This window comes from Giraffa tippelskirchi, chromosome 11 (assembly GCF_054371585.1).
Source record: "Giraffa tippelskirchi isolate mGirTip1 chromosome 11, T2T-mGirTip1v1.2.pri, whole genome shotgun sequence".
In the NCBI taxonomy this organism is placed as follows: Eukaryota; Metazoa; Chordata; class Mammalia; order Artiodactyla; family Giraffidae; genus Giraffa; species Giraffa tippelskirchi.
Genome location: NC_137285.1, coordinates 27576209 through 27590513, shown reverse-complemented (window position 1 = coordinate 27590513; position 14305 = coordinate 27576209). Strand labels below are relative to the sequence as shown.

At 38.8% G+C, this 14305-nt stretch overlaps 1 protein-coding gene across 8 annotated transcripts in view; it reads left to right on the top strand.

Moving 5' to 3' along the window:
• Window positions 1–14305, top strand: part of LOC145527081 (uncharacterized) — a 39531-nt gene that overhangs the window by 6427 nt on the left and 18799 nt on the right. For all 8 annotated transcript variants that reach the window (XR_014069456.1, XR_014069457.1, XR_014069458.1 and 5 more), the window contains one exon: window positions 8484–8684. Coding sequence is in view for 5 of the 8 variants with exons in the window: in XM_081544495.1 (XP_081400621.1) it covers window positions 8484–8684 (201 nt within the window). In the remaining 3 variants the exon portion in view is untranslated. The remainder of the gene's footprint in view (window positions 1–8483; window positions 8685–14305) is intronic.

Below are 14305 nucleotides of genomic sequence, written 5' to 3'. Positions count from 1 at the left end.
GCAGTGTTTCGAATCAAAATCCAAACAAGGTATACATTTCTTACTATTACCCACTTTAAGTCTCTTTTAATCCAGAGTAACCCATCATTCATTCTTTTCTCCCCCCATTGACATTTTAAAGATGCTGAGCCATTTGTCCCATAGAATGTCCTTCATTTTAGGTTTATCTCTGATTTCTTGTGGTCACTTTAACGTATTTTCTGTCACCAACAATTCTGGTAAACTGAAATTTAGCTTTAAAGACTTTTAGATTCTTTTATTAATGTTTTTGGGCAAGGATTCTTGTTGACGCCTTGTTTTGTCACCTCAGGAAGCATGTTGTCTGGTTGACTCGCTCTTGATAATGCAATGATTGATTGGTGGGGTCAGGGGGTGATGGTGTGGTGGTGGTGTTGGAAAGTATCCCATCAACCTTTTCTCATAGTTTTCCTCCTTTAATGACCTTCCCTTCAGCCAGTTGTTTCACAATATTTACAAAGTAGTGATTTGCTAACTCTTATCATTCTTTCCGTATTAGTAGCAGGAGTTTTCTAAATTTACAATCCTTCTCTAAAAAAGAACATTCCTTCATTAATAAAACTGTTCTGTAATCCAGAGACACAGTTTGGATAGGCTTGGCAGATACATGCTTAATTTTTTTTCCTTTAATTGCTGGTTTTCACTAAGGGGATGGTGCCCTAGTTAGCTCCGTTGGTGATGACAGTGAGTTGTTTTTTGTTTATTTATTTGCTTATTTTTGGCTGCACCGGGTCTTTGTTGCTGCACGTGGGCTTTCTCTAGTTGCAGCACGTGTGGGCTACTCCAGTTGTGGTGCTTAGGCTTCTCATTGTGGAGCATAGGCTCAGCTGTGGCACACGAGCTTAGCTGCCCTGCGGCATGTGGGATCTTCCTGAACCAGGGATGGAACCTCTGTCCTCTGCATTGACAGGAAGATTCTTTTTTTTAAATTTAAATATGATTAAGAAACTCATACATCTTAATACATTCGTTTAGTTTCAATCAGTTGCAGGCAGTTTTCTTTTAGAGGGTTATATTGTCCCAGCCTTAGCCAAAGGGAACCTTTTCAGCTTGACTCTGAGCCTTTTTTGAAAGACTGTTAGTCTTAGCTGGCTTTCTGGCTTCCTTGATTTTGGGCCCAGGAAGATGCTCATTGCTCCTTTGAGTATTTCCTGTCCCAGATATGGAATCAAGCTTTTCTCCAGGAATCTATACCTTTTAGTAGGGCATGTGCTTGGGGACCTCAGTTGATACTGGAATGTCATTACCTCTAGGCTGTTTCAGTAAGGAGACCTAGGGATCTTTGGAAAGCAAAAAAATTACAGTTCATATTGATGCTTCCAATTCAAATTATAGAGTTTTCAAAAAAAAATTTTTTTTTGATTAATCTCTTTGGGGTGGAAGTAACCCAGTTGTTCACTGTGAGATGAATGGATAAACAATGGGGTGTGTATGTGTATATTCAACCTTAAAAAGAAATGAATTCTGACACATGTTACAATATGGATGAACATAGAGGACATTATTTTCAGTGAAATAAACCAGTCACCAAAGGACAGATACCAGAAGATTCTACTTATGTGAGGTTCTGTTACTGAATCAGGTTTGTTCACCTAACATGCAGTGAGCCAAATGCTGGGATGCTGAAGTTTGTAGCAGAGAGAGTTTATTCATGAGCCAGCCAGGTGAGGAGATGGGAGAACAGATCTCAGATCTCCTTCCCTGAGGGCGAGGGACTTGAGATATTTATGGATAAAGAACTGGTGGTGGTGGTTTAGTTGCAAAGTTGTGTCCAACTTTGCAACCCCATGGACTGTAGCCTGCCAGGCTCCTCTGTTCGTGGGATTTTCCAGGCAAAAATACTGGAGTGGGTTGCCATTTCCTTCTTCAAAGGATCATCTTGAAGGTATAGGGAAAGGTGATATTGGAGGTTGGGAAAAGATAGGCAGGCCTATCTCAATTACATGCTTCTTTATGGAATACATGTTCAAAAATAGAAGCACTTAGCATGGTCTGAGGTGGAATTTTTGGCCTTCTGACGTCAGAAGTTCATTTATTGGACATTTGTGCATGCCCAGTTTTTTGAGTCAGTGGTCCTAGCCAGTCTTGGCTGCCTTGAACTGGACGAAAGCTGACTCCAGGTTTCTGAAAACATCTTAAGAGCTAATTACTATGACACATACATCAGAGGTGTTACCTAGGGGGCGGTTAGGGAATCAAAAGATAATTAAGGCAAACTTGGTCAGTGAGAGTGGCTTATAAGTAGAGGGGTTTTTAACAAGCTGTTCCCTTAGCTACTGTTCTGTAAAACAAGCTCGAGAATTTCTGTTGGTCATTTAATCCTTTCTGTTAATCCTATGGGGCATGGTTTCAGTTCCTAGAGGAGTCAGAATCATAGAAGGTATGATCCATGATGGTTGTCAGGGAGCCATGGTAAGAGAATGGGAAGTAGTTCAGAGGATGTAGTTTTGCAGGGTGAAGAGTTCTGAAGATGAATGTGAATGCTGGTAATGGTTACACAGCACCATAAGTGTACTTCATTGCACTTGGCTGTTCACTTAAAAGTGGTTAAGAACATAAGTTTTATATTATGTATTTTATGTTATCACAAGATGAGCTGTGACTCTTACCTCACCCAATACCAAAAAATTTACTCAAAATAGAACATAGACTTAAATGTAAGAGCAAAAGCTATAACATTTCTAGAAGAAATCACAGGGGAAAATATTCACGCCCTTCTCTGAGGCTAAAGTTCTTAGAAAGCTCTTTTATAGACTGTGCTTTTGGAGTTACAAATGGACAACACCAGGATAAAAAGTTTTGAACTTCAAAGTCACTATTTAGAAAGTGAAAAGATAAGTCACAGACTGGGAGATAGTATTATATTTGCAAATCATGTTCCTAATAATAGATATATCCGGAGTTTATGAAGAATGCTTACAGTTCAATAAGAAGACAGACAACCTAGTTTAAAAAAATGGGCAAAGGATTTGAAACAGACACATCACCAGAGAAGATGAATAGATGGAAAGCAATAGAGAAAGATGTTTAACATCACCTGGAAAGATGTTTAACATCATGAGTCATTAGGAAAATACAAATTATTATCATAATGAAGCTCCACTTTATACCCTCTAGAATGGCTGTAACCAAAAAGACAGAAAGTGTTGACAATGATGCAGAGAAATTGGAACCACTATAGACTGCTGGTGGGAATATAAAATGGTGCAGTCACTTTGTAAAGGTTAAATATAAAGTTAAATATAAACTTACTATACAGTGCAGCAATTTTACTTCTAGGAGTTTATCCACAGTAAAGGAAAACATGTTCACACAAAGATTTGTATAATAACTCAGAACTATAAATGTGGATTAAGTCGTGAATGTATAGACAGAATGGAACACTATTCAGCATTAAAGGAGCAAACTGCTGGTGTGTCTGTAACATGAATAAACTTCTAAAGCATTGTGCTGAGTGAAAGAAGCCAGGCACAGTATCTAGTGTGGTCCCTGTCATATGAAATGTCCAGAAAATGCAGATCTGTGGACAGAAGCAAGGCAATGGTTGCCTGGGATCAGAGGTGAGAATGACCTTGGTTTCAGAGGAATCTTTGAGACAGTAGGAATGCTGCAAACCTGGATTAAAACTTCCATTTATTAAAAATCATTGAATTAAAAAAAATGCTCTCTTATAGAAGCTTTATTGGGGTATGATTTATATACCATAAAACTCACCTTTTTTTAAATTAATTCATTTTTTATTGGAGGATAATTGCTTTCTAGAATTTTGCTGTTTTCTGTCAAACCTCAACATAAATCAGCCATAGATATACATATATCCCCTCCTTTTTGAAACTCCCTCTCATCTCCCTCCCCATCCCACCCCTCTAGGTTGATACAGAGCCCCTGTTTGAGTTTCCTGACCCATAGAGCAAATTCCCATTGGCTATCTATTTTACATACGGTAATGAAAGTTTCCATATTACTCTTTCCATACATCTCACCCTCCCCTCCCCTCTCCCCATGTCCATAAGTCTATTCTCTATGTCTGTTTCTCCATTGTTGCCCTCTAAGTAAATTCTTCAGTACCATTTTTTTAGATTCTGTATATATGTATTAGAATACGGTATTTATCTTTCTCTTTCTGACTCATCTCACTCTGTATAATAGGTTCTAGGTTCATCCACCTCATTAGAACTAACTCAAATGCATTCATTTTTATGGCTGAAAACTCATCCTTTTAAAGTGTACCTTCATTTTTAGTTTTCACAGTTGTCTAAATATTACCATGTCCAGTTCCAGAACGTTATCATTACTTCCAAAAGAAACCCTGTCCCCATTCACAAGCCACTGTCCATCCCCTCCTTCCCCTGTCCCCTTGTCAGCCATTTAGTCTACTTTGTGTTTTCATGAATTTCCCTTTTCTAGTCATTGATATAAATAGAATCATATCACATGTGTGGCCTTGTGTATCTGGCTTCTTTCATTTAGCACTGTGTTTTCAAGGTGGCTTTGTGTTGGTCTCAGCCTGTCAATAATGATGCTGTGACTAGGAATGCCTGGGGCAGGGGCTCACCTGGGCCTCACTAGTCACAGCCCCCACAGACATTTCCCCAATGAGCCAGTGCCGTGGTTGGACCTGCCCTTGTGCTTCTTACTGTGATTGCAAGATACATCTCAGTGATAACCATCAGGGATCTTTAGAAACATAAGATTTATTACTGAGCACCCTGGGAGTAGGTGGCACACAGGGGCCACACAGCAGAGAAAGAGCAAGAATGTGGACCTGCAGTTCTGCCTGTATTTGGGTCACTGGGGCTTGCCAGTTCATTATTTATTGGTGAGTTTAAAATATAATTAAGAATTATAGGCACAGGAAGGGAATAGCGGGTTCACTCAAATGAGCAGTCATCCAGGTCACCCAGGACTTTCTAGAGGGACTGTCAAGGCGGGCAGCCTAGCTCTTTATCTAGTTGTGTGGCTGGAAATGAACTTACCCAAGATTGATGTCTCCGAAGTGGTACCTCAGAAATCAGAAGCTTTCGGTACAATCAGGCATTTGCATTATGGTCAAAAAAAGCTAATTGTCAGGTATCTATACAGTGTAGTACAGAAGTTCATCATATAGTAGCATTCTTCAGGGCTTCATTCCTTCTTATGGCTAAATAATGTGTAGATCACATTTGGTTTATCCATTCATCCATTGATAGGTATTTGACTGTTAGAGTCATGCCATTAAAAACATTTGTGTGCAACCATTTCTGTGGACATAGGCTTTTAATTCTCTTGAGTGGATACTTAAGAATGGGATTTCCAGGTAATACAGTGATTCTTGGTTTAACACCTTGAGAAACTTCCAAGCTGGGTCCAAAGAGGTTGCTCCATTTTACATCCCCACCAGCTGTGCAGAAAGGTTAAAAATTTTACTCTTGTATCTTTTTGTCATGTGCTAGATATCTTGGGCCGTAATAACAGTGATATAACTGTCATGTCCTATAGCGAACATAAGGTGGTTTTAAAATAATAACAATTTGTTACTACTGACAAGGGTACTAAATGAAGCTTAGTAAATCTTTATACCTCATTTTATCTAAGGAATACATAGTTAAATACCACATGTTAAGGTCAGGAAGAAATATGATTGTCTCTTATAGTTTTGTTTCCAATTGTATAAACAAATGTATTTGTTGACATTTATTTTCTACTTTAGTAATTGCCTTCCCTCCTTTTGATCATGTAAAATATTTACATGATTCAAAACTAGTAGTGGAAATAAAAACAAAGGTAAACAAATGGGACTTAATTAAACTTAAAAGCTTTTGCACAGCAAAGCAAACAATAAACAAATTAAAAGGCAAACCTCAGAATGGGAGAAAATACTTGCAAATGAAACAGCTGGCAAAGGATTAATTTCCAAGACAAACAAGCAGCTTATTCAGCTCAATACCAGAAAAACAAACAACCCAATCAAAAAAATGGACAAAAGATGTAAACAAACATTCCTCCAAAGAAGACATATGGATGACCAACAAACACATGCTAAGATGCTCACATCACTCTAATGAGAAATGCAAATCAAAACTACAATTAAGTATCACCTCACACTGGTCAGAATGGCCATCAATAAAATATCTACAAACAATAAATGCTGGAGAGGATGTAGATTTTTAAAAAGGAACCCTCTTGCACTGTTGGTGGGAATGTAAATTGATACACTATGGAGATTCCTTGATAAACTAGGAATAGAACTACCATATGACCCAGCAGTCCCACTACTGGGCATATACCCTGAGGAAACCAAGAGACACATGTACCCTGGTGTTAATTGCAGCACTTTTTACAATAGCTAGGATATGGAAGCAACCTAGATGTCCATTTACAGGTGGATGGATACAGAAATTACTGTACATATATACAATGGAATATTACTCAGCTATAAAAAGAATGCATTCGAGTCAGTCCTAATGAAGTAGATGAACTTAGAGCCTGTTTACAGAGTGAAGTAAGTCAGAAAGAGAAAGACAGATATTGTATATTAATGTATGTGTATGGAATCTAGAAAGATAGTACTGATGAACCTGTTATTTGCAGGGCAGCAGTGGAGATGCAGACATAGAGAACAGACTTGTGGACACAGTGGGGAAAGGAGAGGGTAGGACAAATTGAGAGAATAGCATGGAAACATATACATTGCCATATGTAATATAGAAAGAAAGTGGAAATTTGCTTTGTAGACACAGAGAGCTCAATTTAGTGCTCTGTGACAACCTAGAGGGGTGGAATGGGGTGTGAGAAGGGAAAGGGTTCAGGAGGAAGGGGACATATGTATACCTGTGGCTGATTCATGTTGATGTATGGCAGAGGTCAACACAATATTATAAAGCAGTTATCCTCCAATTTAAATTAAAAAAGTGTATAAAGTGAAAAGATGGAAGCATGCCTGCATCCAGACAAGCTTCCATCTCTCCTGCTCTATCCCTTCCCTCCCCCAGAGGTAACCCAATTTTCTAGTTCACCTTATTGATTCTTTTGGAAGTAAACACACACATACCTGACCTGACTCAACACTTAGCCTTGTCAGGAAGCCTTTTTTCTGCCTCTTGTCCTGGGTTTCCTAGAGCTCAATATGCCCTGTATTCTAACATGTTTCACCCATTTTTACACCTTGTATTTTGTTGTTAAAACAGCTTCTGGAATGAGCGTCATCTGGGCCTTTCCCTCTGACTGCTTAATGCCTTTCTGCCCTCCCTTTTCTCCCCTTTCCCTCTCATCCTCTGAATCTCTTTTCTCTTCATCCCTCTCTTTGCCTGAATGTTTTTTTCTTACTTCTTCCGCTGATTAATTTGGTCTCCATTTCGCAGTGAAGACCCAACCTCCTAGGAGGGACTGTTTGCTCATCGTTTCTCAGCGACCCCAGCACTGTTAGGTCACTTAGTGATTTTGGGAACATCTTTTTTAGTCACCTGCAGCCCTGTGCCTCAAGGGTTCAGATTCCATTCAGGAGGTGCTCTCTATTTGGGGGTGCTCATTTCATGGTGACTTTGGAGATTGGCACCTGTGGCCCCTGCTCCCCCTAGCAATGCAGTTAGGTTGCATCTGCTAGATTCTGAGGTTTGTGAGGAGCCCTGTCACCTGGGTCCATTTGTCTGTGGATGTCCCTGGCTTCTTTTACTATTCTGATAGGCCTCTTGTTTCTACTGGGAGATTAAAAGACTACACTGCCAACCTGATCTCACCCTACTGTCAATGTTTCACAACAAAATGTAAAACTCAGTGAGAGAGATTAATTGAGTTGTTCATGGACATCCAGATATTGAGAAGAAACTCTACTAAAACACAGACTGTTTCATCCAAGATCTATTTCCAGTGTCCACCCACCTAAAGTGAGTGAAAGTGAAACTCACTTAGTCGTGTCCAACTCTTTGCGACCCCATGGACTATACATACCGTCCATGGAATTCTCCAGGCCAGAATACTGGAGTGGGTAGCCTTTCCCCTTCTCCAGGGGATCTTCCCAACCCAAGGATCGAACCCAGGTCTCCCACATTGCAAGCGGCTTCTTTAGCAGCTGAGACACAAGGGAAGCCCAAGAATACTGGAGTGGGTAGCCTATCCCTTCTCCAGTGCATCTTCCCACATTGCAGGTGGATTCTTTACCAGCTGAGCTACAAGGGACGCCCAGAAAGCAGGGTCATTTACTCCTTAGCACCTGGCATCATGTTCTTTTTAAGTGTCTGCCCAAAGTTGTTTAAATCTCAGGGTGGTTGCTGCTCTTTTGGGATTCCAGGGGGCCTGTGCAGAGTCTGGGTGTGAGGCTATAGTCAGTGTGCTGGGTTCCCTATTTCCACTTCCTCTCACTTCTGTCCTCTCAGCAGCACTGGCCACAGTCTGCAAAACCCCCGACACAGCCGGGGTGAGTACATTCACCAGCAATAGACCAGGGTTAGAAATGCCCTCTCAATGTGTGCTTGCTCTTGGGTCTACAGGTGCCACCTCTCCAGGAGCGAGACAGTTCATGCAGTGTGAGCAGAAAGCTCCAAAGTGAGAAATCCATCCTGGGTCAAGGGACTGCTGACCAGAAGCCTCTCTCTGGAGGACCCCGGCAGAGGCCCAGGAGACCTGGGACAACGCAGGTCCTGGAGTGGCTGCTTATTTCCCAGGAGCAGCCAAAAGCCAAGAAATCCTGGGTGAGTCCTTGTTTGTTTATTTCCACTTCTTTTCTTTATTCCTTTTTAATTTTTTTTGGTAGGGAGAGGGATGGAGGTCCTTAGGTGGGAGGGTTAAATTAACTTTCTCCTTAGGTCGTGGAAGGTCCCTGAAGTCCCTGTTTCCTGGTTTCCGCAGACTCAATTTTCAGCTCCTCCACCCCACAATTTTTTAAAATGCATATTGTTCTTTTTATATGTTTACAAAATGTGTATTATTATTGATATGACTGCATTTTTAGTATATGTTCATGGCATGTACATGTGTATCTCCTGCTCTATTGCTTATATTTTTCATTAAGCACTTTGTTTCATTAAACACCATCCTGTTAGATGACCATCAGCAGTGTCTGGGTCTTCCCTTGCGTCACATTCTCTGTCAACTTTTAAGTGCTGTTCTTCTTTTTAATTTGAGCCATTCTGGTATGGTGGTATCTCTGTATGGATTTGCTTTGCATTTCCTGCTAGCATGTTTTTTGGATATTTTGTTACCTTATGTGGATGTTTTATGCCTTTTCTTATCCACTAAAAGGCATTCTTTATATTCTGAAAGCTTCTTAGAAATGCTGAGTTTCAGGCCCCACCTCAGTCCTGTTACATCACACTTTTGTTTTAACAAGATTCAGTGATTCATGCACATTGACGTTTAAAGCAAACTTGATACCAAATCCATATTCATGTTTTACCTGCAGTGCTTCTTTCACCTCCAGTATTTTGTTATGGCAGTTTTCAAACACAGGGCAAAATTGAAAGCATTTTACAGTGAACATTTGTATACTCATCACCTTGAATTTACCTTTAACATTTTTATTGTATTTGTTGTATCACATTGTCCATCTTTCCATCCCTCTGCATCTCTCATCCCATCTTATTTTTGATGTATTTCTTAATATGTTTCAGGCATCAGCATGCCTCCCTCTAAGCACTTCAGTTTGCATTAACTGTTGTTCAGTATTTGTTTACAAGCTGGGTTTTTTTTTTATTGTTTTGCCTTTTCATTTTGTTAATGCTGTCTTTTGATGAACAGCTGTTCTAATTTTAACTTAATTTATATATATCTTTTATTACTAGTGCTTTTTGTGTCCAACCTAAAAACTTTTTTCTTATTCAGAGTTCATGAAGACATCATTCTTTGTTCACATTTATCTTTTCACAGGTAGACTCATAACACATGTAGAATTATTTATGTTTGGTGTGAGTAGGAGTCATGATGTGTTTTTTTCATCATATGGTCTAATTGCACCAGTCTCACTGAAGTGATTGACCTCTGCCTGTGTCTCTGCAGTGCCGCCTTGTTGTATATCAGGAGTCCATAAAAATGGTTTGGTTTCACAACTCATTATTCTGTTCCATTGGCCTACTTTTCTATCTTTAAGCCAGTTTCACACTGTATTTATAATGTCTTGCTGTCCAGATGCTTCTGGTTTTAGGTGGTTATGAATGCTGTCAACGTGCATATGTCGGTTTTTGTGTGAACATGAGTTTTCAGATCAGTTGAGTAAATATGTAGGAGCTTGATCGCTGGATTGTATGGTGATTCTGTTTAACTTTGTAAGAGACTGTCTTCAGACTGGCTTGCAGTTTTGCATTCCCACCTGCAGTGAATGAGAGGCCTTGTTCCTCACCCTGACCAGTACTTGGTATTGTCAAGTTGTTAAACATTTTGCCATTCTAATAGAAGTAAGGTGGTATTTCATTGTGGTTTTAAGTTGCATTTTCCTAATGGCTAACTAGTATTATTGAGTATCTTTTATATGTGTTTTATTCGTTTTATATCTTTGGTGAAATATCTGTTCAGAGCTTTCCGTCATTTTAATAAAAAGGGATTGGGTTGTTTTCTTGTAATTGTTTTTTTTTTAATTTAGTTCTTTTTTTTTTACTGAAGTATAGTTGATTTTCAATATTTCTGTTTTGTAAATAAGCTCATTTGTACCCTTTTTTTAAGATTCCAGATAAAATGGATATATATCTCTCCTTCTCTGACTTACTTTACTCAGCATGGCAATCTCGAGGTCCATCCATGTTGCTGTAAATAGCGTTATTTTGTTCTTTTTTTATGGCTGAGTAATATTCCGTTGTGCATGTGTGTGTTCAGTCACTCAGTCGTGTCTTAACTCCTTGCTACACCGTGGACTGCAGCACACCAGGCTTCCCTGTCCTTCACTATCTCCTGGAGTTTGCTCAAACTCATGTACATTGAGTCCATGATGCCATCTAACCATCTCATCCTCTGTCGCCCTCTTCTCCTCCTGCACTCAGTCTTTCTCAGCATCAGAATCTTTTCCAGTTAGTCAGCTCTTCACATCAGGTGGCCAAAGTATTGGAGCTTCAGCTTTAGCATCAATCCTTCCAATGAAATATTCGGGATAGATTTCCTTTAGGATTGACTGGTTTGATCTCCTTGTTGTCCAAGGAACTCTCAAGATTCTTCTCCAGCACCACAGTTCGAAAGCATTAATTCTTTGGCACTCTGCCTTCTTTATGATACAACTCTCACATCTGTACATGACTCCTGGAAAAACCACAGCTTTGACTATATGGACCTTTGTCAGCAAAGTGATGTGTCTGCTTTTTAATACACTGTCTAAGTTTGTCATAGCTTTTCTTCCAAGGAGCAAGTGTCCTTTAATTTCATGGTTGCAGTTACCCTCTCTAAATATGTACATACCATATCTTCTTATCCATTCCTCTGTAGATGGACATTTAGATTGCTTCCATGTCCTGGCTACTGTAAATAATGCTGCAGTGAATATTGGGCTACATGTGTCTTTTCAACTTACAGTTTTCTCCAGATATATGCCTAGGAGTTGGATATCTGTGTCATATGGTAATTCTCTTTTTAGTTTTTTAAGGAACCTTCATACTGTTCTCCATAATGGCTGTACCAATTTATATTCCCATCAACAACACAGAGCTCCCTTTCCCCACACCCTCTCCAGAGTCTAGTGTTTCTGGATTTTTTTGATGTTGGCCATTCTGACTGGTGTGAGATGATACCTCATTGTAATATTGATTTGCATTTCTCTAACAATTAGTGATGTTGAGCATCTTTTCATGTGCTTTTTGGCTATCTCTTGTCATTGATTTTTAAGAGTTCTTTCTTATTCTATATTTAAATCCTTCATAAGAAAAGTGATTTCCAAATATTTTCTCCCTGTCTCTGGTTTGTCTTTTCATTTCCATGACAACTTTCACAGCAAAATATTTTCATTTTGATAAAGTCTGTTTTCTAAACTTTAATTTTTTTAAATGAGTTTTGCTTTTGGTATCACATCTAAAATTTCTTTGCCCAAACAAAAGTGCACAAAGTAAAATTTTTTTCCCTGAAATTTGTATGGTTTTAGTTTTCACATTAAATCTGTGATCCATTAGTTAATTTTCATATGGGGTGTGTTGAGGTTCATTTCTTATGTCTGTGGATGTATAATGGTCCAGCACCATTTGTTGTAAAGATGATCCTTTCTCTGTTGAAATGCTTTTGTGTCATGTTAAAAAACAACAACAAAATCTTCAAGAGACAGTGTTTATGTGGGTCTATTTCTGGCTCTCATTTCTGTTCATTGATTTTTGTGTCTAATTTTTCACTAGTATCATGCTATCTAGATTTTATAGGAAGTCTTAAATCGGGCTAGTGGCAAATGCTTAAACTTTGTTCCGTCAGAATCATTCTGGCTGTTCTAGTTTTTTGTCTTTTCATATTAATTACGGAAGAGCTTGTGGATAGCTACAATAAACTTGTTAGTAAATCTATGAATCAAATTAGGGAGAATTTACATCTTAACAATACCGAGTTTTCCAATCTTATGAACACCCTGCATCTTTTCATTTTTTTAGATCTTTGATTTTTTTTTTAACTTCTTTTTTATTTTTATTTTATTTATTTCTTTATTTGACTGCACCAGGTCTTAGTTGCAGCATGTGGGATCTAGTTCCCTGACTAGGGATTGAACTTGGGGCCCCTGAGTTGGGAGCCTGAAGTCTTAGCCACTGGACCAGCAGGGAAGTCCCAAGATCTTTGATTTTTTAAAGCACTGTTTGTATTTTAGAGCATACATATTTATACATACATATTTTATCATCTTAACAATTTTAAGTGACAGTTCAGTGATATTAAATTTATTCTTTTTATTTATTTATTTTTGGCTGCCCTTGGTCTTTGTTGCTTTTGCGAGGGCTTTCTCTAGTTATGGTGAGTGGGGGCCACTCTTTGTTGTGATGCTCGGGCCTCTCAATGCAGTGGCCTCCGCTGTTGTGGAGCACTGGCTCTAGGCATGGGCTTCAGTAGTTGCAGCTCTCTTTCCTGAGAGCTGAGTGTGGTAGGCTCAGTAGTTGTGGTGCACAGGTTTAGTTGCTCTGCAGCTTAGGGAATCTTCCTGGACCAGGGATCGAACCCATGTCTTCTGCATTGGCAGGCATGCTCCTATCCACTGCCCTACTAGGGAAGTCTTTAAATACATTCATAAAATTGGCAATCATAACTATCATCTGTCTCCACAACTCTTCCTCTTGAAAAACTGCAGGTCTATACCATCAAAACCATAACTCCCAACTCCCCCCTCTCCATAAGCCCTGGCAAGCACCATTCTACTTTCTATTTCTATGATTTTTGACTACTCTAGTAGTACATCCAGTACTTGTATGTATATAGACATACAGTAATTGTCTTTTTGTGACTGACTTATCTCACTTGACATAATGTTCTCAAGATTCTTCCTGGTTATATTACAGAACTTTCTTCCTTTTTAAGACAGAATAATAATTTGTTGTTTGTATATATCACATTTTGTTTATCCATTCATCCATCAATGGACACTTGAATTACTTTCATGTTTGAGCCTCTGTGAATGAAAATGCTGGTACAAGCATGGATGTACAAATATCTCCTTAAGACTCTGCTTTCTTTTTCCTTTGGAGATATACCCAGAATTGGAGTTCCAGGACCATATGGTAATTCTAATGTTTAATTTTTTGAGGAGCCATCAAACTGTTTTCCACAGCAATTACACCATGTTATATCCCCACCAGCCTTGTGCAAGGGTTCCAGTTAATCCATATCCTTGCCAGCCCTTGTTATTTTCATGGTATTTGAGAGCCATCCTAATGGGTGTAAGACAAATTGCATTATAGTTTTGATTTGCATTTTCCTTATGATTAGTGATGTTCACCATCTTCATGTGTTTATTGGCCATTTGTATCTTCCTTGGGAAAATGTCTATTTACATCCTTGGATCACTTTTGAAGAATTTTTTTCGTTGTTGAGTTTTAGTTCTTTATGTATTCTGGATACTAACCCCTTATAAAATATGTTACTTGCAGATACTTTCTCCCATTTTGGGAGTTGCCTTTTTACAATGTTGATGTTGTGTTTTGATGGAAAGAATTTTTAAATTTTCATGAAGTCCAATTGATTGGTGTTTTCTTTTGTTGCTTGTGCTTTTGTCATAATCAAGAAAGCATTGTCAAATCTAACATCGGGAAGCTTTTGTTGCTATGTTTTCCTCTGAGGAGTTTTACATAGTTTTAGATTTTACATTTAGGTCTTTGATCTGTTTTGAGTTTGTTTTTATATATGGTATTAGATAAGGGTCCAACTTCATTTTTTT